The 27,596-nt window shown below is 36.0% G+C and overlaps 1 protein-coding gene across 3 annotated transcripts in view; it reads right to left on the reverse strand.

Annotated features, from left to right (window-relative positions):
• Positions 1-27,596, reverse strand: part of XRN2 (5'-3' exoribonuclease 2) — an 88,728-nt gene that overhangs the window by 14,137 nt on the left and 46,995 nt on the right. For all 3 annotated transcript variants that reach the window (XM_015149588.3, XM_015149587.3, XM_015149589.3), the window contains 8 exons: positions 27,253-27,325; positions 22,245-22,328; positions 20,955-21,052; positions 19,966-20,045; positions 18,845-18,901; positions 11,077-11,145; positions 10,862-10,993; positions 8,133-8,260 (listed from right to left, as the gene is read on the reverse strand). In XM_015149588.3, the coding sequence (XP_015005074.2) occupies positions 8,133-8,260; positions 10,862-10,993; positions 11,077-11,145; positions 18,845-18,901; positions 19,966-20,045; positions 20,955-21,052; positions 22,245-22,328; positions 27,253-27,325 (721 nt within the window). The remainder of the gene's footprint in view (positions 1-8,132; positions 8,261-10,861; positions 10,994-11,076; positions 11,146-18,844; positions 18,902-19,965; positions 20,046-20,954; positions 21,053-22,244; positions 22,329-27,252; positions 27,326-27,596) is intronic.

The raw sequence follows: 27,596 nt of genomic DNA on the forward strand, positions 1-27,596 counted from the left end.
TAGCCTGCAGTTAAGAAATAAATATATTTTTAAAAGATTATTAGAAAAGCCCTAGATATTAAAAAAAATTAAGCAATATACTTCTAAATAATCCATGGGTACATAATGAAAAATAAAAATCGGAAAATACCATGAACTAAATGATAATAAATATGTGAGACAAAACTTTGTGGGATAAGTCTAAAGTGATTAGACAGAAATCTGTAACACTGAAGTATATATATTGGAAAAGACCAAAAACAAATTACCTAATTCTCCATCTCAAAAACTTGGAAAAGAATACCAATTTAATCCCCCCCAAAAGTAGAAGAGAATGATGAAGACAAAAGTAAAATCAATAGAAAACAAATGCACATGGAGGAGGCAAAAGGAAAAAAAAAAAAAAAAAAATATATATATATATATATATATATATATATATCAAGAAAGCCAAAGGTTAGTTCAGTGGGGGAAAAAAAAACAATAAAATTAAATAGGTTCTCAAAAAAAAAAAAAAGTTTCTAGCAACGCTAATCATGAAGAGTGACTGTATATTATCAGTATCAGCACTTAATTTTGAAGTCTTACAGTCATTAAATATATACTTTATTTTATTTTTTATTATACTTTAAGTTCTAGGGTACATGTGCACAATGTGCAGGTTTGTTACATATGTATACATGTGCCATGTTGGTTTGTTGCACCCATTAACTCGTCATTTACATTAGGTATATCTCCTAATGCTATCCCTCCCCTTTCCCCCCTCCCCACAATAGGCCCCGGTGTGTGATGTTCCCCTTCCTGTGTCCAAGTGATCTTATTGTTCAATTCCCACCTATGAGTGAGAACATGCGGTGTTTGGTTTTCTGGTCTTGCAATAGTTGGCTGAGAATGATGGTTTCCAGCTGCATCCATGTCCCTACAAAGGACACGAACTCATCCTTTTTTATAGCTGCATAATATTCCATGGTGTATATGTGCCACATTTTCTTAATCCAGTCTGTCACTGATGGACATCTGGGTTGATTCCAAGTCTTTGTTATTGCAAATAGTGCTGCAATAAACACACCAAAAGCAACGGCAACAAAAGCCAAAACTAATAAATGGGATCTAATTAAACCAAAGAGCTTCTGCACAGCAAAAGAAACTACCATCAGTGAACAGGCAACCTATAGAATGGGAGAAAATTTTTGCAATCTACTCATCTGACAAAGGGCTAATATCCAGAATCTACAAAGAACTCAAACAAATTTACAAGAAAAAAAACAAACCACCCCATCAAAAAGTGGGCAAAGGATATGAACAGACACTTCTCAAAAGAAGACATTCATATAGCCAACAGACACATGAAAAAATGCTCATCATCACTTGCCATTAGAGAAATGCAAATCAAAACCACAATGAGATACCATCTCATACCAGTTAGAATGGCAATCATTAAAAAATCAGGAAACAACAGGTGCTGGAGAGGATGTGGAGAAACAGGAACACTTTTACACTGTTGGCGGGACTGTAAACTAGTTCAACCATTGTGGAAAACAGTGTGGCGATTCCTCAAGGATCTAGAACTAGAAACACCATTTGACCCAGCCATCCCATTACTGGGTATATACCCAAAGGATTATAAATCATGCTGCTATAAAAATATATTTCAAAATCTTACGAACAATTTCTGGCAATAAATTTGAAATTTTAGAATGGGCACACTCCCAACAACAACAACAAAAAACTTACCAAAACCAACATAAGAATTACTGAAAAATCTGAAAAGCCAGTACTAAAAAATCTATAATTGAAAACTTTTTCATAAAGGAATCTCTAAGCCCAACTGGCTTGACCACTGAATTCTTCTAAAAATTAAGAAATGACAACATTCTTACGATAACCCAGAGAACAAAAATGTAGAAAATATTTTCTAACTTGTTTTATAATGCCAAAAAAACTCTACCCCAGAACATCCAAAAAAGGGAAAGTAATAAAACTAATCTCTCTCATAATACATAGATTTTAAAAATCCCACCATACAGTGACATACAGAATGTAGTGACATATAAAAAATGATGATATATATTCCAGAAATTAGGTTTACTCCAGAAATGCCATGTTGGTTTACCATTTGAAAATCAATCAGTGTAATTTACCATATTAACACAACAAAGAAACAACAACAAACAAAACCCCAGGTTTTAGAGAAAAAAAAAAGCATCTGATAAAATTCAATACCCACTAGAAACAAAGAATAGAACTTCCTCAATCTGATCAAGGTTATCTACAAAGAAAAAAACTGCAGCAAACATCATATTTAATGATGAAATAGTAAAAGTTTCCCCCTTAAAACTGATTGGGAATGAAATGAGTATATCTACCATCATCACTTCTATTAATTATGAGAGGTCCTAGCTCGTGCAATAAAGCAAAACAAAACAAACAAAAAAGGCATTAAGATTAGAAAATAAATAAATAAAATGGTCACTACTTGGAGATGACGTAATTGTGTACACAAAAAAATTCAAAAGAACATACAAATTATTAGAAGAAATGAATCTAGTAAAGATGTCAGAAACAAATATTGAAAACAAATTTTCAATGAAGTTGAAAAAATCAACTTTATCTCTATATACAAACAAGCAATTACAAAATGATATTTAAGATACTGTTACTTAAAACATCAAAACACATCAATTATATAGTATTGATTCTTTTTGTCCTGTTTTTTTTTTCTGAATTTTTTACTGTGATGATTTCAGACTTAAAAGTTACAAGATGAGTATAAAGAATTCCCACATCCCCTTCACCCACATTCCCTAAATGCTGGCATAAACCTCTATTCATCATATGATACCAATAAAAAAGCGAAAAGGCAAATTGTCAAGTGGAAAAAGATATTTCCAATATAAAACTACTCTCATAACCAGAATATAAAAACGTCTACAAAACAAAAAGATAGATAACCCAATGTAAACCACACAAACCTTGAACACTACATCACACAAACAAAAATATCCAAATGGTTAATAAACATTTTTTAAACTGCTCTAATTAGTCACCAGGAAGATGCTAACTAAAAGTTCAGTGAGATACCCACTCCCTGCTTAGTCAAATGGCTAAAAGTGCAAAGACTGATAACATCAAGGGTTGGCAACAATATGAAGCAACCAGAACTCTCCTCCACTGCTGAAGGAGTGTAAATTCATACAAACTGAATGTCATTTGGGAAATGTGCCTGACACTTTCATTCACTAAAGCTGAACATACACACAATCCTACAATCTTGCAATTCCACTCCTATGGAGTACATTACCTATCATGAGTGTTTACATGTGTGCATCGAAGGACGCACAGGTTTCACAGCAGTCCAATCCAGCAACCTTAAACCAGAAACCAACCCAAACGTTATTCCTACTGGATAGGTAAATATATGGTGATATAGTCCTATGATTCAACACTATAAGCAACGAAAATGGATGAACTGCTGGGCACGGTGGCTCATGCCTGTAATCTCAACACTTTGTGAGGACAAGGCGCGCGGATCACGAGGTCAGGAGTTGGAGACCAGCTTGGCCAACGCGATGAAACCCCATCTCTACTAAAAATACAAAACTTAGCCGGGTGTGGTGGCATAAGCCTGTAATCCCAGCTACTCGGGAGGCTGAGGCAGAATTGCTTGAACCTAGAAGGTGGAGGCTGTAGTGAGCCAAGATCGCGCCACTGCACTCCAGCCTGGGCGACAGAGCAAGACTCCATTTCAGGAAGACAAAAAAAAAAAGAAAAAAGAAAAAGAAAATGGATGAACTACTGCTACAAGCAATATAAATCTCAGAGAAAAAGATTGAAAAAAAGGCAAGCTTTTAAAAGGGTAGTCATGTAGTAGCTTTTTAAACTATTAGGTAAAGTTAAAAAACAAAAAGGTAATGTATGATACTATGATACTGCAGTCAGGATAGCGGTTCCCTTTAATGGGGGTAGTGCCAGGAAAGGACACAATGGGGGGCTTCTGAGGACTGATAGGTTTCCACTGAATCTGAATGGTGGATACATGAATATATCCATTTCATAAAAACTAAACTGTACAGTTCAATTTGGCACTTTATATATGTTACATTTCAATAAAAAAGTATATGTAAAAATACATATAAAATAATCTAATTTTCAAAACTTGGACACATGAAATAATAAAAAGAAACACTGCTTATTTCAGGACTATGGAATTACTGGTGTTTTCTATGTTTTATTGCTACATGCCACATTTTATTCAATTAACATGTACTGTAGTTAAAAATGCATTTTAAAAGTTTTTTAAATTAGTTTTCTTCCCCTCGTAATCTGTTCCAAGTATGCTCCCAGTCTAATTTTGTATCAGTTATGCTATGCTTAATACCACCCAACTACTTGCCATGTACTTCAAAGTTCATTGTTTTCTCTCAGCCTAGAGTAGCCCAAATTTCCCACTTTTGGGCTCAATTTAAATACCACATGACTGCCAATTTTTTGTCCATAAACTTTTTCACTCCTCCCATTCCTACGCCCTTTGAAAAGATGTTAAATGTCATTAGAGTCCCAGCACTAATCCTCAGTTGAGTCAATGTTTACAAGTCACCAGGCAGAGGGTACTTGTTTCTTGCTCTAAATCAATCCCTACTTTACAAAACATATCTCCCAATTTTTTCATGACATAACTGAAATAAAGATATTCTAACTGGAACAGATTCTAATTAAAGTCCGTTTGTAAGTATTTTGTACTTTGTAAGTACACATTAAATCTAGTAACAGCCACAACAATGGCAAATAAGGAGTTACTTAACCAAAGTAATATTAATAAAAGTAGAGAGGGGACTCCACTATTTGAAATAAAATGCACAGATGCAAACAAGAGTTGTCTGTTTCCAAAGAAGGCAGACCAAGAACTATAGAACTGTAGGCCCCTAAGGGCATGAAATTCTCTCCTTTGGTGTAAAGCTAATAAATAAAAGAACCTGGCTTCTTTCTTTCCCTATTATTGGAACAGGATCCTTCTGCTAGAAGCAGAAGGCCATGGTATCCATGTAAATGGTAAAGAGTAACAAGAAAAAAGAAATGGATAGGAATGTGTCAATAACAGCTGGCTTTAAAAATATGTTGGATATGCTTTCACCATTTATTGGTAAAATCTTACAGCAAAGATAGTTCATTCAAAATGATTAGACTCTCCTGTTGTACATGGTATGACTTGATACTGAATATATGGAAATACCTAGAAATGTTATTTGCTAAATCTTATGGGAAGCAGCTGTTAACCACTGCACCAAGCAGATTCCCACAGGACCACTGACTCTGTACCTCTGTACCCCTTCTGTGCTTCACTGAATAGAAGTCCATAGTTTTCATGATAGAGTCTCACAAAGCTCCACTCAATGTCATTAAGCCATATAGCAAAGCTATACCGCCAGTGAGAGGGACAGAGATAGAGAGTGAATACACTAAAAACAGAGGGCCCTGAAAGAGTAAGACCTATAGAACCAATTTCTTCTTGGGTACTACATCCAGAAAATCTGGACTTCTGGTGTGTAAATTAACTGGCATTACAACAGTGCTAGGTGCATAGTACAAATATTTCCCATCAATTATCCATTTTTAACCTGGCACATTCTTTAATAAGTACAGCTTCGGTTTAAAAACAGCTCTGAGGGGTGTCTATAACAAAGTATCACTCTGTGTTTTGGAAATCAAATTTTTATGAAATATTTCAAACAATCAGAAAAAAATGTTTTAATGATATGACACTCAGATTTAACAAACTTGAGCATCCTGCCACACTGTATCTTCTCCCCTATGCTGCCCTTGTAGCAACCAGACAACGAGGAATGGAGAAACAAAGCCTTCATGAAGACATTTGTTTTGAGACACTGGCACACGACTTATACTTCTTTGATAAATGGGCATGACAATGGAGCTCAAAAATAACATTAAATGGGGATACAATTTAAAATTAATGTAAAATCTACGAAGTCTAACATTCAACTATCTTTTCCCTTTCCCACCGCAATCCAAATGCCATGTTAATAATTTTTGTGGTCAACATTTCTGACCTGTCCACAGAACAGATTATGAGGGGTTAAGGAAAGACTAAGGTCTTCCAGAACTATGGGGTTAAAGGTATAGTCCACCTAAAGCAGTGCCTGGCTATACTGTAGGTAATACTGAGATACAATCTGAATCAAGAAAGGGACACCTTTGTCTTTCAGGCAACTAAGTGATGACAATCCATATCTATCACATCTGATTTAATTATACTTGTATTAATGAAATAAATTGCAATCATTTCCACATACTTTTTTTGCCTATTAACTGAGAAACAGATTTGTAAGTGAAGATTAAGGAAGAAATCCAAATTATCTTATTCATTTAACTATATATAGTCAAGATGAAAAACAGACCAAGAATAATCAGTTATCATGAGCAAAAAGAAAAAAGCTGGAATAATCACATTACCTGACTTCAAATTATACTATAGAGCAATAGTAACCACAACAGTATGGTCCTGGCATAAAAACAGATAACCCACACCAATGGAACACAATAGAGAACCCACAAATAAATCCATACATCTACAGTGAACGCATTTTCGACAAAGGAACCAAGCACATACACTGAGGAAACGACAGTCTCTTCAATAAATGGTGCTGGGAAAACTGGATATCCATATGCAGAAGAATAAAACTATAACTTTATCTCTCATCATACACAAAAATCAAATAAAAATAGTTTACAGACTTAAATCTATGAAACTACTACAACGAAACTTTGGGGAAAATCTCTAGGATATTGGTTTGGGCAAACATTTCTTGAGCAATACCCCACAAGCACAGGCAACCAAAGCAAAAATGAACCAATGTGATCACATCAAGTTAAAAAGCTTCTGCACAGCAAAGGAAACAATCAGCAAAGTGAAGAGACAACCCATGGAATGGGAGAAAATATCTGCAAACTATCCATTTGACAAGAGTTTAATAACCAGAATATGTAAGGAGTCCAAACAACTCTATAGGAAAAAAACGTAACCTAATTTTAAAGTGGGCAAAAGATCTGAACAGACATTTCACAAAAGAAGACATACAAATGGCAAACAGGTACATAAAAAGTTGCTCAACATCATTGATCACCAGAGAAATGAAAATCAAAATTACAATGAGGTATCATCTTGCCCCAGTTAAAATGGCTTTCATCCAAAAGACAGGCAATAACAAATGCCAGTAAGGATGTGGAGAAAAGGGAACCCTCGTAGACCACTGGTGGGAATGTAAATTAGTATAGAGCTACCATATGATCCAGCAATCCCTAACGCTAGGTATATACCCCAAAAAAGGGAAATCAGTACATCAAGGAGACATCTGCACTCCCACATTTACTGCAGCACTATTCACAGTAGCCAAGATTTGGAAGCAACCTAAGTGTGCATCAACAGATGACTGGATAAAGAAAATGTGGCACATATACACAATGGAGTACCGTTCAGCCACAAAAAAGAATTGAGATCCTGTCACCTGTAACAACGTGGATGGAAATGGAGGTCGTTAAGTGAAACAAGTCAGGCACAGAAAGACAAACTTTGCATGTTCCCACTATTTATGGGGGCTACAAATTAAAACAATTGAACTCACAGAGACAGAGAGTAGAAGGATGGTTACCAGAGGCTGGGAAGGGCAGTAGGGGAAGGGTTAGGGAGGGGAGGATGGTTAATGGCTATCAAAAAATAGTTAGAAATAATGAATAAGATCTAGTATTTGATAGCATAGCAGGATGACTATAGTCAATAATTGTACATTTCAAAATAACTAAGAGTATAATTGGACTGGTTCTAACACAAAGGATAAATGCTAGAGGTGATGGATACCCCATCTACTCTGACGTGATTATTACTCATTGTATGCCTGTGTCAAAATATCTCATATATCCTATAAATATATACAGCTACAATGTACCCACAAAAATAAAGATAAAAAATATATGAAAGATTTTGCATAAGGTATTCTCTTACAACTCTTCTAACTAACATGTTTTTAAAGTTCACTGTCTGTACTGATACAACAAATCTTTTTCAGCAACAAAGATTAGAAACCAACCTTTGCTGTGATATTTAATTCATAATGTAAAATAACCGATTTGTAAAAGCTTACTTGACATAAGTTTTGGAATCTGGGCTTGTCCTCTCAAAAGCGGCCTGTATAAGTTTCCCTGGTAAGTCGCAGGTGGTGGTGCAGCATTGCTGTAAATGCCAGTTCCTGAGCCTCTTGGCATAACATGGCTATAAAAGGACCCAACACAAGAAAAAAAAATTATATAGTGATATACCCATCATAACACAGCTGACACAAATAAAACAAATGCTCACAGCCATGTCTTCACTAACAGATCTGATCAAGATAATACAAACAAAAAGGTGGTTTATAATTAAAGCTCAAAACTACATAATGGTAATAGTGAGAGCAAATGTTCATCTGCCACACCAAGACTCTTAATTGATAACCACTTAAATATTTACAACTTACATCACACAAAAAATAATTTGAATGTTTTTCTTTTTTTGCATTATGTTTCAGTTTCGTCCTTAAGGATCCACGTTCTTGCTATCACTGTATACATGACTACTCTACATCTTGCTATTTTTAATTTACTATATCAAATACTTGCCTATGTCTTTTCTTCATCTTTGTAATTCTTTTTTTTTTTTTTTGAGACGGAGTCTCGCTCTGTCGCCCAGGCTGGAGTGCAGTGGCACGATCTCCGCTCACTGCAAGCTCCGCCGCCTCCCAGGTTCACGCCGTTCTCCTGCCTCAGCCTCCTGAGAAGCTGGTACTATAGGCGCCTGCCACTATGCCCGGCTAATTTTTTTTTTTGGTATTTTTTAGTAGAGACGGGGTTTCACCGTGTTTGCCAGGATGGTCTCGATCTCCCGACCTTGTGATCCGCCCGCCTTGGCCTCCCAAAGTGCTGGGATTATAGGCATGAGCCACCGCGCCCGGCCCATCTTTGTAATTCTAACACATAAACCTATAGAATACTTTACTATGTTGATATCTTACACTTTACTAAACCATTTCTCTCATTTTGTACTAGTAGTATAGATTACAATACAATAGAAATATTTGGGCATATAATTATGCTCATCTAAAATTACTTCCTCAAAAATCCAAGAGGTAGGAATTTGGACCAAAGGTTAAGAGTATCTTCTGAACTCACCGCTCTATTTAGAGGAAATACTATGTTGCTTTCCAAAATAGCTGAAATAATGCAAAAAAGTTATCTTAGGACTATTTCAAATCTGCATTTCTTTTACTGCTACTAAGAATGAAGACTTTCCAAAACAATGACAGTAACAGCTAACATTTACATAGTGTTTAGGAACTACCCTAAGCGCGTGACAGACATTGGGCTCACTTAATTCTTACAACTTCATAATTTTAAGAATATGTAGGTATAATTACTGTCTCCACTTCAGGCATAAAGAAATGGAGGCATAGAGTAGTTCAGTAAAGTTCACAAATATATTAAGTGGTTTAAAAAAAAAGGTATCTGAATCCAGACATTTAAGATCTATAAGCCCATGCTCTTAATCACTCTGCCACACTATCCCTCTTAATATTTGTTGTATAAATTACATGCTGATGGTGACCTTCTGCCTAAACAGTTTTTTGAATCTTAAGGTTTCCCCACTAATTGGAAATATCTATTTATAAGTTATCATTAGTAGTGCATGAATCCTAACTCATTAATATTATGGCAAGCCTGTTGCTCTTTCTATACTAGCTTTACCTGCTATTCTTTACAAGTCCCCTCTCTCTATAGTATCTCTACAGCTAGGAAAAAGACAATTCAGTAACTAATAAGGGCAAAGGATAAAAATCAAAAATTCGTAGAAGAGGAAATACAAATGACTAATAAACATATTAAAAGATAATTTCAGTAGGCAGGGAAATGCCAATTCAAGCAACTATGAGATACCACTGTTCAAGCACTGGGCAAACAAAAATTTAAAAGACTGGAGGCTTCCATACCAATGTATTGGTCAATACTTGAAAAAGAGTCTCCATCATACATTAATTAATTCAGCTAAAACTTTCTTGCGGGTAAAGAGGAGGTTTTATTCCCTTGAAGTAACAGTCAGAAAAATAGTAAAACATCTTAGAGAAAGCAATAGAATTCTCATGCAACACATATAGCAATACATAAATGGAGAAGTGAATTTTTAAAAATGAAGAAAAGCAGAGCAGTATCAAAGTTATTAAAATATCTACAAAACAGTTGTATTTTATGGTCTGTTAGATATTTGTGGCGTACAATAATGTGTCCAAAATGCCCGTTTAGGTTTTAAAGATGGAGCTCCACTCTTTGCTTGGTTTTAAGTATCTATGAGAGGACATAGTAGTAGTGGTGGTCAGCCGTGGTGGTGAGACAAAAATGTAAGTGTGAAACAAACTGAGTATTTCTTTTTTTTCTTTTTTTGTTGAGACGGAGTCTTGCTCTGTCGCCCAGGCTGGAGTGCAGTGGCGTGATCTCGGCTCACTGCAGGCTCCACCTCCTGGGTTCACGTCATTCCCTTGCCTCAGCCTCCCAAGTAGCTGGGACTACTGGTGCCCGCCACCATGCCCGGCTAATTTTTTGTATTTTGTTTAGTAGAGATGGGATTTCACCATATTAGCCAGGATGGTCTCGATCTCCTGACCTCATGATCTGCCTGCCTCGGCCCCCCAAAGTGCTGGGATTACAGGAGTGAGCCACCGCACCTGGCCCAAACCCCGTATTTTCATAAAGTTTAAAAAAAAAAATTATGGCATAAATACTGACTTGTCTTGAGAGATGATTCAGAAAAAGCAAAACATACAAGGGCTAGAAACTGACAACTCACCCCAAAGTCCTGAAGGCTGCCTGATCCAGGTGCACAGGCCTCCGGTCACGGTTAAAGCCAAGCTGAGGCTTCCACTGCCGTCCATTGCTGGATTTTTCCCAGTCACTAGGTTTCAGTACTGCTGCTGGTTTTCTGACCATTTAAAAAGACAAACCTTAGTAATAGGGATGAAAACCATTTGTACAAAATAAACCTAGGTAATTTACTGTTGTTACCTTGCTCCTGGAAGCATTACAGCTTTAAAAATGTAATCTTCAGCAAACTGTGGGTCTTTAAAATTAATACTGGAAAAGAACAAGAAACAATTCAATGATCTGATTATATTAGCCTGTCTTAATTATCATGTAGACTGAGGTATTTTTCATGTTTAAGTCCTCTCCAAAAATTATTTTAGTTAATAAATGGGTTTGCCAAATGGCTAAGTATCTTCCTCACCAAACTGTCTCTAATTCCTGGTACATATAACCTTCATGTAACTTTTTCTCTGTGGGAAAAGTCATGCTCTAGTTAACTATTGGTGATGACAGAGAAATAACAGACATTGCCTCAACTCAAATTTCAATATGATATTGTAGACAGGTCGAAGAGGTTTATAACAACAAAAAATAAAAATAAAATAACCTTTAATTTTGTTCAGTCCATGGCAAAAACCCCTAAGCATCTTGAGGCAGATTAGCCCCTATTTTAATAATTGATATACCAATAGAAATATTTGCAAAATCAAAAAATGCACACAAATTGCTAAGAAATCCATGGGGTGTGGGGGGGAATTACAAAAAAAAAAATTGAACTTCACAGTTGGACCCTTGTATCCTTCTCTCCTAATGTGTGATTTTAATAATTTTCACCATTTGACAACTACACAAATATGCTTTTTTTTTTTTTTTGAGACAGGTCTCACTCTGTTGCCTAGGCTGGAGTGCAGTGGCAACTCACAGCTCACTGCAGTCTCAACCTCCCAGGCTCAGAGATCCTCTCACCTCAGTCTCCGTCACTGGTGAGACTATATGTATGCAACACCACGCCCGGCTAATTTTTAAACTTTTTGTAGAGACAGGGTTTCCCCACATTGCCCAGGCTGGTCTTGAACTCCTGGACTCATAAGACCCACCCACCTCAGCTTCCCAAAGCAATGGGATTACAGACATGAGCCACCGTGCCCGGCCAATATGCCAATTTTTAAAAGATATACACTCAGGCTTTGAGTATAAGCTGGGCTGAACTTCTTTTCTGGTGGTGATGGCGGTGGTAGCGGTATGTGTGTGTATGTACCTATCCCAAAGGTTGGTAAGTACCTAAGTCTGTCTTCTGACACAGCAATGCTTCTTCCAGGACTCTGTTTATACACCAGATTTATACTTAAGGATGCTTATAACACTATTATTCACAATGTTTCAAAGACTGTAAAACCCAAGTGTATGAATAATAGCGGACTGGTTAAAACACTGGAGTTCTTCCTTTTTAGGAAGAACTCAGATAACATTTTAAAAATTTAATAACAGAAGGCCGGGCGTGGTGGCTCATAAGGTCAGGAGATCGAGACTATCCTGGCTAACACGGTGAAACCCCATCTCTACTAAAAATACAAAAAGTTGGCCAGGTGTGGTGGCGGGCACCTGTAGTCCCAGCTACTCGGGAGGCTGAGGCAGGTGAATGGCGTGAACCCGGGAGGTGGAGGCTGCCGTGAGTCAAGACCGTGCCACTGCACTCCAGCCTGGGTGACAGAGGGAGACTCCGTCTCAAAAACAAAAACAAAAAAAACCCAAAAATTCAGTAGCAGAATACTTAATGACCTTAATGACATGGGAAACATATATACAACAGACTAGACATATTCATCAATCGATTATCAGTGATTTTTCTCTGTAAGTTAGTAACTTGTTTCCTTTTATTTTTCAAAATTCCTCCAATGATTACACTTACACTTATAGTCAGTTAAAAAGGTTTTTTAAAAAAGTTTTATTAACCTGGTTGACATTTTTAGTTAGCTATTTTCTTTTTGAATACTGCCGCTTTAACTAGAGTCCACCTGCTTTACAGAAATTTTCGTTTTAAATTTAAGTACACAAAAATGGATTCACTTACAATAAATGTACCATGAGCTCAAAAACAGCTGAACAATACTTATTACTCAACTGGTTCTTCTTACAGCTCACTCTTCACTGGCAACTGTCTTTAGCTCAGATTTTTTTCTACTGGCAAGATGGCATGGGGCAGGGCAAGGTAGAACAGACAGCAATAAATTAAGAGGATGACAGAAAATGGTACTTAAGTATTTGGGCTCGTTAGGGCTTTGCAGATAAAAAGTCAAGTAACAAAGCAAGACTTGCAAATAGTGTTTTGAAGCAGGTATCTGTGTTTCAGCAGGGCTTTTTTTAGCAGTTTGCCAAACTGTTAGAATATCTATTGCATGCATGGTTCATGGTGGGAGGGGGGTTATGCACACCGCCAGGCATCAGGCCTGCCTCCCCTTCTAATAAGAGAAATAAGGAAGAAAGTAGAAAAATGCAACAACAGGCACAGAAAAGATGCTGAGTCAAAGCATGTGTGTCTATACACCTTCCATACAAACATCTTTGTCAGCGTAGGCTAAAGATATGTGTGTACTGGGGGGAGGGAAGGGGGAGGACAGGAATTATTTCACCCAAGGACCAAGGAAAACATCATCCAAGAGGCTGCGGTTTAAGATGAGACAGGATTAGTTACAGGGTGGCAAGGGAAACAAATGGAACAAAGATATGGAAAGGGGTCCCAGGACCAAGGAACAGTACAGTTTTACTGGAGCAGCCCTTCTCAATGGGGACGTGGGAGGGAATTAAGCCCTACAAAAAATGATGAGTGAGTACATTCTCAATTCTCCCAAGGAAAAAACATAGCTAGTATCATTCTAGAGATACAGGACACAAACTGCTACCTACAATCTGATACGTACAACAGATGCTTTAAGATCTCAAGGCAGAATTCTCCCATGGAACTCCAGTTGAGAAGGGCTAGATTAGAGTAAAAATGCATTTGGGCAGAAGTGGGGCAGGAAGAAAGGTAACTGAAGCAGGTTATGGTTATGGAGGGTTTGTGTGAGTATAATGTGATGCCTTTGCAAGTAGTCAATAAGGACGTATAAGTCATCAAAGATCATTTCAGAAAGAACAACCCAGCAGCAGTGTGCGAGAGCAGAGGGACACCCACAAAGAGGTCACCGACAGAGCCTAAGCAACAGTCTTCGACACACATCTGGGATGGGAATGTTGGGAAAGTAAATAAAATGGTAAGGCTGGAACTAGAATGGAGATGGAGCTCAGATGAAGATCTCCAAGTCATGCACAGAAAGACCTGAAACTAAGAAAATGAAGGAAATAGCCAAGGTAGTAAGCTCCCAGGGAGAAGGGAAAATCCCAGGGTCACAGAGATAATCACTTCTGCAGGAGAATGGTTATAACAAAAGATTTAATAAGATAGCTGAAACTAAAGTTTGAGAAAACAAATCCATCTATTTCCCAATTGTTCCTTAACAAAATTGTTTTTAAAATTCCATTATTCATGCTCCTGCTCTGAAAGGGAAAAACTTTCCAAGTCAATAGGACAGTCTCCAAGATCATCCCTACTTCCCCTCAGAACCACACTCAACAAAAAGATCTACACACTTAATACAATACAAACCATTATGAGATAGAAAAGGAGTATCTAAAAATGTTTGGAAGTTTCCATTCAAAGACAAGGACACTAATGACAACAAAGTATTAATACCATTTTTCCTTGGATCCCTGAGAATAATTTGAAGACACACTCTCTCCTAAAATGGATTAAGCTTCCAAGGGTTGAACAATTTTTAGTATTTTAATTTGTTCCCAAAAATGTATGCTAAGATCTATTATGTTTTTAGAAATGTATTTTTCCAATATGATAACAGCCATGACTCAGACTCAAACAAACTTCCTAAAAGTCAAACACACAGACTAAGCAGGAACCCATTAGGCAAAGACTCAAAAGGTAATTTTTTATATGGATCCAAACTTTTGAAGGTCTTTTATTTTTTTCATGTCTATGTCATTTAAATTCCATCATCAGACGCAAAAGGGTTTACTTGTGGAGAGCTTATCTAGGGAAGTAGTAAGTAACACTGAGGTAAAGAGAGAAGCACCCTCACACAAGCTCTGAAAAGCAGAGGAAGGGAACGAGTTAACACAGCCTATAGACTCAACAGTCTGCCCAGCTGAGGTAAGAGACTTGTGTTTAGATTTGTATTACTTCATCTAATTCTGTAAACTGAAGTATTTTTAAACAATAGTATTTTTATCCACTTTTTCCAAATGCAGGTGAAACACTGTTGATGCATCAAGCTTTTATGTACCAGACCAGCTTTCCCCCAAGGAGCATAACAGATCCTTTCCTTGACAGGTAACCTATTTTAATCGCTTGATTGTCTTCATAAACACACCAAGGAAAAAGTAAATAAAAATTTAAAACCTAAGCATGGTTGAAAATAAGAAAACTGAACAGTGCTTTTGTTTATATCACAAGTAGCACTTTCAGCACTGCTGTTAAGAAAATATTGTAGCAAAGTCTCAGCAGAAAAGGAATGGAATACAGAACGCCTTTTTCTGATTCGCTTTAAGAATTATCCTTAGAAATGCTATTTTAAGTATTACTGTTAGAGAGTGTTAGCACACTTCACAAAGAAAGCAGAAAACTCCAAATATCAAGTTTCATTTTTACACAACCTTTCCCTGATATATTCCATAATTAATGCTAAATTGGCATACAAAGGCAAACTGTTCTTGCAGGGAAATTTCATGATTCATATACTTGACATTTTAAAACACTTAAAGAGTTTATAGAATTGTGACATTCTATCAGAAGAGGTTAATCAATTCAGCGTCCTATAAAGTACTGCAGGCAGTGAAAGTGAAACTTTCCCAACTGTTTTCCACCATCAAATCCACTGCTGACTACATGTATTCCACTTCCTTCAGGCTTTGTATTTCGAGTTATCTGCTTGCCAAGCACAAGCCTTGCAAATGCTGTAGAAATAGTTACTTTAAAAATCCATCTTCATACACATCCACATTAAAACAAAAAATCTCCTTGAAGAGATAAAACATTCTATACCTTGTCTGATTCATCCAAAAATGAATACAAAAAGTCTGAGAAACACTCCTCTGAAGAAAAAAGTTCAGGCTCTTCAAAGACTTTGGAAAACACTGGTTGCAACATTATGAACAACTAAGCTTTTTTATGAACAACTGAGCTTTTTAAATATGAGTTCAGAACTATGCTGCTGGGTGCTATGAGGAAAAAAAAACCTAACGACACTACTGCTGGAAACAACATACATAAAAACTGTATAAATTACGCTTTAGAACAAAAGAAAAGCAATAAACGGCAGGCTATGGGGCAGGTGGAAAAAAGAAAGGAAGAGTACTTCAAACAACAGGAGAGAGGGGCAGAGGTCAAAGGGTACTGAAGGGATCAGCCTGGGCAGGAAGGAAGCATCCTGAGGACCTGGGGGTTCAGGCACAGAGCCAGGGCCCTGCCAAGCTACGTCAGGCCTTGAAAAAGTAAAAGCACACAAATGCACTTACCCTTCAGATTGGGAGGAAAACTCTTCTATGATTTTAAAGTCACATGCAGAAGCTAATATGTTGAGTAATTTATGGAGTTAGAAATGTGAAAAAAAATATGATCTCCTAGGTTAGAGTTGACCATATTCTCTAAGGGTCTGTCTACGAATTTAAGGAACTTCAACAGCCTGTATAACATACTTTCTGAGCACTACAGATAAGAATGAATACAATGGGAAGAACTTACCTAAACTCAACTTGAGGAAACGATTTCTCAAATATCAAATGGGATACTAGATGTATTTAAATAAGGAAGAGGAAAAAATGCCAGGAGTCAAAAGAGAAATAACTGGCAAATGACTGGTGAGTATATTTTGAGACTTTTTAAATCTGAAAATTATAAGTTAAAGTTATAAGGCAAATTTAACACTGGAATCTACAATGAGCCCTAAAACACACACGCAAAAATCTGCTGTAAAAACTGGATCTCAGCCTAATGTTGCCACCCTTCAAAGAAAGCACTGAAAATTACTTTTACTTAAAGGAAGTTAACTTCAGTCTCCCACAAATCCCCACAAATCTTCAGCAAATTAACCTAATTTAATTGATTTTATTATAAAGTTATTTTCAACATACACCTGAATATGCATTTAGATCTGGGATTTGTTTTATACATTTTTTTTTTTTTTTTTTTGAGATGGAGTCTTGCTCTGTTGCCCAAGTGGCATGATCTTGGCTCACAGAGGCCTTGGCCTTCCAGGTTCAAGCAATTCTCTCACCTCAGCCTCCCGAGTAGCTGGGACTACAGGTGTGTACCACCACCATGCCCGGCTAATTTTTTGTAGTTTTAGTAGAGATAGGGTTTCACCATGTTGGCCAGGCTAGTCTTGAACTCCTGATCTCAGATGATCCACCCATTCTGGCCTCCCAAAGTGCTGGGATTATAGGCGTGAGCCACCGTGCCTGGCCTGTTTTATAAATTTAATAATATTGTGAACACAGTGTATACTAAATACCAAAGGCCCCTTTAGGCTCAGAAACAACCAACCAACATCATCATCATCCAAACAAAAATTCCAAAATGTGTCCATTAATTCTGTAACTCTCCTCTAGGCAAGCCTCTCTATCCTAATTAGAAAGTTAAGTAGAATTAACTATTTCTACAGGGTTAGGCAGGAAGGCCCTTGAATATATGCAGAAAAATTGAGAAGCACAAGCACACATGTGACAATCCAAAGAGAGAACCGTGGAATTAATTGGCCTGAAGCGCCAATGCTTTAATGCAAGCCAGAGACCCCAAGGGTTAATACAGTGTTCACAGTGAATTTGTCAGAGCCAGATTGTTTGTGATGGGTTTAGGAGCGTGGCTTTCAATTCTGTACCCAACCCTTAACAAAAGAGCACAAAGACAAAGAGCCAGGACAAATTAGGTGTAAAGATAAACAAAAACTTATACGTAAAGATAAACGTAAGCAACTCATCCAGAAAGATTTTCCGAATTCACAATAGTTTTCTTTAAATAAAAGCCTTTCCAGAATGGCAATCATTTACTACCTGAATCCATTAAAGATAGGAAATAAACATGTTTATACTTCACAAAGGCAAATCTAAAAAAAAAATCTAAAATATTTCCTGAGGGAGAGAGAAACAAAAATGGATGGAAAAGGAGGATTCAGGATTAGCAGGCTTTTATCAAATTCTTGAATACCTGAGATGTGTTTGCTTTAGTCTTACCTAAAGATTGGTGAAAATGACAACTAAATTCTGCCATCAAAATTTGTCATTATATAATACAAAAGAGTAGTCAATTTGTTGGATTTTAGTCCAAACGGTCATATTACATTTTATATTATTTTTACTCAATAGAATATGCTGTCAGCACCAAAGAACTGAGATATAAATTAGTTTTCCAGAGAGAAGAAATTAGCCCTTTAAGTTTATAATTGCTAATAAAAATTTTCACAAATATATTCTGCTCTATGTCATCTTAACTAAAATATACTACAGAATATTTCTGCTTTCAAACTCTGCAGGGCCATGATTATAAACATAAGTAAAATAGTCTGTTGTAATGCAGGGAAGCTGTGTGAACCTCTGGGGTGTAGAGTTCTGTTTGTTCCTATATAACAAACTGCTAGATACTCCTACTCTTTACCTCCCACTTGCCTAATCCAGGAAGAATTACAGGTTGTCATGGGAAACCAGAAAACAGATAAGCAAGCATGTTAAATCAGTAACCTTAACAATATACATAATTTAGAGTCAAGAGGCTCTGCTCTAAGGTCTGCAACACAGGGACTCTCCAATCTCAAAGCACTGGTGGATTAACAGCTGCCATTTCCTTGTGAATCAGAGGTCTTTTAAAATGGATTTGCAAGTTCAGAGCTGTGTTCTCAGTGAATGCCATGAATTTTGGAAAACTTACCTGACTACAGTGTTCTGTGTCAGATCCCTTAACATAGGAACAGGAGAACATACTATTCTAGAAGGAAACAAGAGAAGAAACATCTATCTGTAAACTAACCTTTTAGGTAAGTGGAAATAAGACGTTGCTACGTTTGTTAGTCTTCAGAAAAGATAAATCATTAGAATGCACTAACACAAACAATAAAACCATTTATATCTTTAAAAAAACAGTAAGTACCACATAAATGAAATGGCTAACTATTAACATAAGGCATTCAATCTCATTAACACTCAGAGAACTGCAACTATAAACCACAAGATGTCAATAAGCATCCACCAGACTGACAGAAATTAAAGTTGTGACAAGGGTTTGCCAAAATGTAGAGAAACAAGATCTCTCACAAACTGCCACTGGGATTACAACACAGTGTAACCACTTTGAAAAACCATCTAGAAATATTATCTAGAAAAAAAATGAAGATACACATACTCTATGGCCAGCAGTTCCATTCCTGGAAATGTACCCTTGAGACGTGGTTCACAAACTCTGGTCTCAGAACCCTTTTACCTTCTTAAATCTCAAAGGGCTTTTGTTTATAGTGGTTATATTTATGAACATTTACCCATTAAAAATTATGACTATGAAATTTTAAAATAATTAAAGATAACCCTACATGTTAACATAAATAACATTCTTATGAAAAGCTATTTTTTACAAAGCAAAACAATGTCATTGTTGTACACTTTCAAAAATCTTATTAATATCTGGTTAGTATCTGTTTAATAGCTACTTTCCTCTGCTTCTATCTCTTGAGAGGCCTCTGAAAAACTCCACTGTGCACTCAAGAGAGAAAGTATAAGAAAAGCAAGTAACACCATAACATCTTAGTATCATTATGAAAAGAGCTTTGATCTTCGGGATATCCTGCAAGGGACTCCCAGATCTCCCTGCACAAGGTGACACAGCTCCTATAAAGAGCTGGGCTTTGGACCCAAGCCTTTTTCAGTCAGCAAGGTTTTGTCTTATTTTAAACACAATTTTCTCACTATTATTAGAAAATAAACATTTAGACAACAAGGAAAAAAATCCTAACTAAACTTCCTTCCAGTCACCTCAATTATATACAAAATGAAACTTACTGATCTGGAAGAATGGCTTCTTCATCCAAAGAAAACTTTCCTTGAATCCCATGACATAGTTCAGGGGGTACATCCACTGGCTGTGGAAAAATGCATTCCTGATCTCATATGCAAAGAATGGAAAACTGGGACTCAAGCAGATTCTTGAGTGTTCATAGCAGCATCATTCATAAGAGCCGAAAGGCAGAAACAAACCCAATATTTACCAATAGATAAGTGGATTAAAAAGTACGCATACAAATAGAGTATTATTCAGCCATAAAAAGGTATGAAATTCTGATACATGCTACAATATCAATGAACCTTGAAAACATTATGCTAACTGAAATAAGCCAGACAAAGCCAATACAAAATACTGTATCATTTCACTTATATGAAGTATCGAGAACACAGGTATCAAATTCATAGAGGTAGAAAGTAGAAGTTACTAGAGAATGAGAAGGTCGGGCCGGGCGCGGTGGCTCACGCCTGTAATCCCAGCACTTTGGGAGGCCGAGGCGGGCGGATCACAAGGTCAGGAGATCGAGACCACAGTGAAACCTCGTCTCTACTAAAAATACAAAAAATTAGCCGGGCGCGGTTGTGGGCGCCTGTAGTCCCAGCTACTCGGGAGGCTGAGGCAGGAGAATGGCGTGAACCCGGGAGGCGGAGCTTGCAGTGAGCCGAGATCGCGCCACTGCACTCCAGCCTGGGCTGGGCGACAGAGCGAGACTCCGTCTCAAAAAAAAAAAAAAAAAAAAAAAAAAAAGAGAATGAGAAGGGCAGAATGAGGAGATATTATTTAATATTATTTAAAAGGTACAGAAATTATATTCGGGAAGATGAAAAAGTTCTGAAAAAGTGTTGATGGTTATACAACACTGTAAATATACTTAACGCCACAGAATTATAACCACTTAAAAATGGTTACAATGGTAAATTTTATGTTACGCATATTTTACCACAATTTTAAAAAGTGCATTTCTAATTAACCAAATTGCGTAAAATACCTCTGTGGAACCTGTCTGGTACAGCTCTAAAATGAAGTCATGGAGTGGGTGATGTTTCCCCACAAATAAGACATCACCTCCAAGGCTGTTTCTTCTGGCTAGGGGGAAAGAAAAGAATAAGACCTACACATAAAAAACTGCAAGACCAATTTTTATGAGCATAAAACAAGGAAAAGCACCTAAATGTTAAGAATTTAATTATAAAATTTATGAAAAATAATTTTAAAGTGGTAAGTTAGACAAGAGTTAAGTTCTAGTATTTGATAGTACTGTGAGGAAGTTAGTAATTTATTACATATTTCAAAATAGAAGAAAAAAACTATAATGTTCCCAACACAAAGAAAAGATAAATGTGAGGTTATGGATATCCCAATTACCCTATTTTGATCAGCACATATTGTATATAGGTATCAAAATACCACATGGACCCCAAAAATATGTAACTATTACGTATCAATTAAAAACAAATTTTTTAATTATAGTGATAATCTAAATGTGTGATGTGCCTCTATGGGAAAAAAAAATATTTTAACAAAAAAGTTTCAAAAAGATCATTTAAAAAAAACCCACTGAAATATATATAAACATACTGCAAGATAAAGGACAATGTTTTCTTATTTATAATAAACTCAATTTCTTAGTATAATACATAATCATTCCCTGGGGAAACATAGACAGTGTCATCTGATGACAAGATCGTTCTAAAAGACAATCTTTTTGATATAGAAATTGTTTCTAGAGGCTTATTATAATGGTATTAAATTTTTCAATAGAGCCCAGCTTTGCAATTTCTGAATATGAATACTTTTTATTGTCAGTATTAATTACAAAATACCTCCTTTTATGTCATATTTCAAGTTAGTACTCAAAGAGCATATGTTTTTGTTTCACCCTAACCTTTTAAACAAAGTAGTTATTATTGGGGGGGGAAGGAGGAGTAGGGGAGAAGGCAGATGGAGAAAATGAATAATATCTTCCCAACAGGCAAAAGATACTTTCGTGCGTGCATATCATATAAGAATCAAAATGTCAAAGGATATTGGTGAAGTATTGCTTTTTTAAAAATTTAACAAATACTTGTAAGTTAAAACATTTTATTTAACTACTACTCAACTTACAGATAATGAATTAAGAAGCAAAGTCAACGTCTGTAATAAGAAAATAAAATCAATGATTTATGCCCCCCTTTATGGGAAATTTGACAAATGGGGGAAGGAAGGTCTAATTTTATACAGAAATATAAAGTGTATATTACACAGATCAATGTTAACTAAGAAGTATAATTCTTACTCTCTTCTGGAGTGAGGTCTGGGTATACCTCTTCTAGGGCAGCTCGTAGCCTTCGCTCATCCACGAATGGCAAGAGAGCAACACCTGGGAAAACAAGTGCAAATGAACCACCCCTGCCACCAGGATCACCCAAATTCCAATTTATCATTGGTCGAAATCAACCTTTCTAGTCGAGTTTCCTTGCTGATACAAAAACATTTTGGAACTGAACTCTTATTGTCTCATTAAGCCAAAACTCAGATGCTAATATTTTCCATGTAGTGGCAGAAGAAAAAATTCTACATATTTTCTATTCTTTAATGGCTTATATGGAAAATCATGTTTTCTGAATCTTAACTCCATGGTGATAAGTATTTTAAATAAATGAACAAATGGCTACCTGGATACCAGTATATGTTCTCACTTTAGTTACTAAGATGCCCCCAAGCAAGCCAGTTACTCTCCCTAGGGCTTAAGCATGTCCTTTCATCTTTCTAGTACTTGGTTTCATCTTTTGTAAAATGAGAGCATTTCAACCAAAATACTCAATTCTGTTCAACCAGAATTCAAGGATCTCCTCCTGCTCTAAAATTTCATAGTATTCTTTTTACATTTTAAAGCCTACTAATTATATACAAAAAATTTTTAAAGACTTGCTTAAATAACTTGGGGGCAGGGGATAGAACAGAGGCTATTCATTTGGGGCTTCAAATGATCCTCTGGAGTATGCTGAAATTAAGGGCACTTATTTGGACCCAGATGCATAATTTTTGAAGAAGCACATCACTAATACAATGCTATAAGAAAAATATACAAAGTTATTGAAGCATATATATTTTCTGCTATACACAGTATAGGTAGTATTTTGGCTAAATAAAAATTTTAAGATACATAGCAAAGACAAATGCTAAATAGTGTTAAATAATTCTGAAACTACTGCTACTCAAAACCACTGTTATTTGTGACTATTCCCTTTAAAATTATGAGAAATGAAAAGGTTTCCAAGTCTTATTTAGCTACTGCATTTTCAAAGTTAGGAAACATGTTCAATTTTACTACCTAGTAAGATATATTTTTTTAATTTTTAAGATAAGGTCACCCAGGCTGGAGTGCAGTGGCATGATCATTTCTCATTGCAGTCTCAAACTCGCAGCCTCAGTCTCAGACTCGCAGCCTCAAGCAATCCTCCCACTTCAGCCTCCTGAGTAGCTGGGACTACAGGCACAGGCCACCACCACACCCAGCTAATTTTTAAAATTTTTGTAGAGATGAGGTCTCCTTGTGTTACCCAGGCTGGTCTCAAATTCCTCGTTTCAAGCAATCCTTCCAACTTGGCCTCCCAAAGTCCTAAGATTACAGGCATGAGCCACTGCACCTCATTTTTTTTTTTTTTAAGTTAAAAAGAAACTAAGTTCTAGTATGAATTTTGAATGGCTTAAAAGAGTGATTTCAAGGATCTTAATACCTAACATGTGAGTCAAGTTATTTCAATTACTGGTAAACACATGAAGAAAACCTAGGAAATTGCTAAAATATTATTTAGTCATACACTTAAGAGAAATATATCAAGGAGAAACTACAGCATCATGTAGCTTGTTTTCTACCCACTACATTTAAGATATATATATATATGTCCTACCCAGTACTTATATATATATATATAAAACCATGCTACATATTTATATATATATAATATATATATAATAAGACTTTTCTACAGTATCAATTCCAGAAGCTAAATCCAATCAGTTAACAATGTGAAGTGTTACTCAACAGCAAGAAAGTTACTAAGCAATAAATTAGCCCTACTGGCCAGCATAGAAAGGAATGCCTTACATCCAGATATGACAGAGCTAGAGTGAGCTGATATGTAAGCATGAGAATAGCAGCTACTGTTTTCTGAACACTTCTTATGTTATATGCATTATCTCACTGAATTCTTTCAATACCCAGAGGGAGCCCAAGTAGTGATAATAACTTAGGTATTACACAGTCACTTTGAACATGAGCTCAGTATCAGACTTTCTGAGTTCAGGTCTTAACTCTGCCACTACGTGACTTGATGGAATTACTTAAATTTTCTATTCATATATAAAATATACAGCAATCAAAACTACTATGCTATATATCTATATAGTACTAGGCAAATGGACCAAAACGATATTGCCTTTAAATAACGTATGTTGGGCCCGGTGCGGTGGCTCACACCTATAATCCCAACACTTTGGGAAGCTGGGGCGGGTGGATCACCTGAGGTCAGGAGTTCAGGATCAGCCTGGTCAGCATGGCAAAACCCCACCTCTACAAAAAATACAAAAAAATTAGCCGGGTGTGATGGCACACACCTGTAATCCCAGCTACTCAGGAGGCTGAGGCAGGAGAATTGCTTGGACCTGCGAGACAGAAGTTACAGTGAACCAAGATCACATCACTGCACTCCAGTATGGGTGACAGAGTGAGACTCTGTCTTTAAAAAAAAAAATTACATATAATGTTGATAAGCACAAGTTTAAAAATGTTGAAGTATCCAGATATATTTTATCTTCTATTAAGACGTACTCATCCAGGTAAGAGTTTAAGTATTATCATAACTTTCACTAAGTAAGTTTTAAAAACATGTATGAGGAAGAAACTATATTTCCCAACAGTACTAAATTTTACCTCAAGAAAAGTGTGTTCTCGCTACTGAGCTAAGTAAAAATATTTATATAAAACATTGTATAAAATACAAAAATATCTGAGGTCAAAATTTAAACCCATCCTAAAATTCATGTGAAATCTCAAGGGACCTTGAATAAGAATAAAGTTGGAAAACACAATTTCTGACTTCAAAACTCACTACGAAGCTACAGTAATTATAACAGTATAGCATTGGCATAAGAATACATAGTTCAATGGACTAAAATAGAAAGCCCAGAAACAAACCTTTACATATATGGTCAACTGATTTTCAACAAGAGTGCCAACTTATTCAATGGGGGAAAGAATGGTCTTTTCAACAAGTGGTGCCAGGAAAACTGGATATGCACACGCAAAAGAATGAAGCTGGACCATTACCTTACACCATATACAAAAATTAACTCAAAATGGATCACAGACTTAAATGTAAGAGCTAAAACTGTGTAACTTTTAGAAGTAAACATAGGAAGAAAGAGTCATGATGTCGGATTTGGTAAAGATTTCTTGGATATGACACCAAAAGCACAAGAAGCAACAAAAAAGATAAATGTGATTTCATCAAAATTTAAAACTTGTGTGCATCAGAGGACATCATCACACGGTGAAAAGATAATCCACAGAATGAGAGAAAATTTATGCAAATCATATATTCAATAAAAGCTTAATGTCTAGAATATATAAAAAAAACTTCTATAATGCAAAAAACAAAATCAATCCCAACTCAAAATTGGGCAAAGGACCTGAAAAGACATTTCTCCAAAGATTTAGAAATGGCCAAAAAGCAAACGAAATGATGTTCAGTATCACTCATCATTAGGGAATGCATATCGCCACCACAGTGAAATACCATTCACGCCCATTAGCATGGTTATTACTAATGAAAACAAAATAACAAATGTTGGAAAGGATATGAAGAAATCTAAACTCTTGTACATTATCTCACTTTTCCCCTAGAGTTAAGTTATATTGAAAATATCCCGTCAGTGAAAGAAATAATACATACCACAATGACAGAGTTGACAAGTCACCTGCATGTTTATATACTTATCTACTTAATAAACCCAATGATTTAATAATTTACTTATTTAACAAACACAAACATATATTTGCTTCTTAATTTACTTTTACATCTCTCACTGTCCTATGCATCTTCTCTCTCTGCTTTAATCAAGACATCCTCCACAAAGCATCTTGAAAAACCCGAATCTCCAATCCATTTAACATGGAATAATACATGATCATGAAGCACACAACACTTATACAACCCCAATGGGTGCATTTCCATGATCATTCCACTGAAGTGATATACTTCCGCTACTACATAAATCAAGCCAACTCCAAAGCCTCATGATTTTTCAATTTGTAAATTATATTATTTACTCCCCTTTGTCTCAAGACTCTCTGTAAGCCATTTCATTGGACATTCCAACCACAGGGAACAGTAAGAAAAAAACAAAAAAATATGATTTTACCAAATGTGTTTATTACCCTAGGAAAATGTTTGGTGGAAGAAAGGGTTAAATAATTTGCTGCAGGATGGCTTTAGTGTGAAACAATAGCTGGTTTACAGTGTAAGAGATATTTCTTTATTGTATTTTACATTCAATCATCATCACATATTGGTTGAGTGGTAAACAGCACCTTAAAGTTAGTACTAATTTTATATAGCCATTCCTACAAAATCTGTTAATGGAACGAAAAAGTAGCAGGAAAAGTAATGATCAACATCAAGTATTTAAACTAAATAAAAGTTTCTGGCATATTTTTCAAAAGTTTCCATGGAGTATACGTAAATCTCCACATGGACACTCCTGTGTTTCTGTATTTCTCAGCAACCTCAAAAGGTGTTAATGAGCTACTGACCACTGAATGTAACAAGCCCCATTAATTAATCACAAAGGAAATAAAAGATGTAATTATCAACCTATTTCAACCCAATTTACTGCTTCTAAGAATGTTATAATTAAATTTACTATTAATCATTGCTAATCCCAAGTTGGATGGAGAAATATCAACATTTCACATATAATTCTGAAAATATTTACCTTTTAAAGTATTTATTTATTTATGAGACAGGGCCTCACTCTGTCCCCCAGGCTGGAATGCGGTGGCGCAATCATGGCTCCCTGTAACCCAGACCTCCCAGACTCAAGCAATCCTCCCACCTCAGCCTCCCAAGTAGATGGGACTACAGGTGCAAGCCACCACGCCAGGCTAATTTTTGTATTTTTTGTAGAGATGAGATTTCACCACGTTGCCCAGGCTAAAATATTTATCTTTTACAGAATTCTTTCATCTCAAAAATTATGTTTGCTCATAGTTTTACCAGAAAAGAACATCTAAATTTTACCTTGCCATGCATATTTCTTCCCATTCAAATCAATAGCAAAATCTTCAGGATAGAAGTCAATTATACTAGAATCCTGTATCAGGGAGAAAAGTAAAGAATCAAAACAGAAGTCACACATCTCTGTTATAAAGAATTTGATACGACTTTCATTCAAGTAATAAGGTCTGATGAGAAAATAAAGTACATTCCTTTTAAAAAAATGTTGAGATATTAGGTCATTAATCCCAAGTATAGTAAAACAAAATGAACAATGTTATTTTAAAAGATGAAAAGAAAAAGCATTATTGTAGAAGAATTTTAGAATTGACAACTATGGGCCTCAGGCAGGCAGAAAGTAAAGGGTT

Source organism: Macaca mulatta, chromosome 10, assembly GCF_049350105.2.
Source record: "Macaca mulatta isolate MMU2019108-1 chromosome 10, T2T-MMU8v2.0, whole genome shotgun sequence".
Taxonomy (NCBI): Eukaryota; Metazoa; Chordata; class Mammalia; order Primates; family Cercopithecidae; genus Macaca; species Macaca mulatta.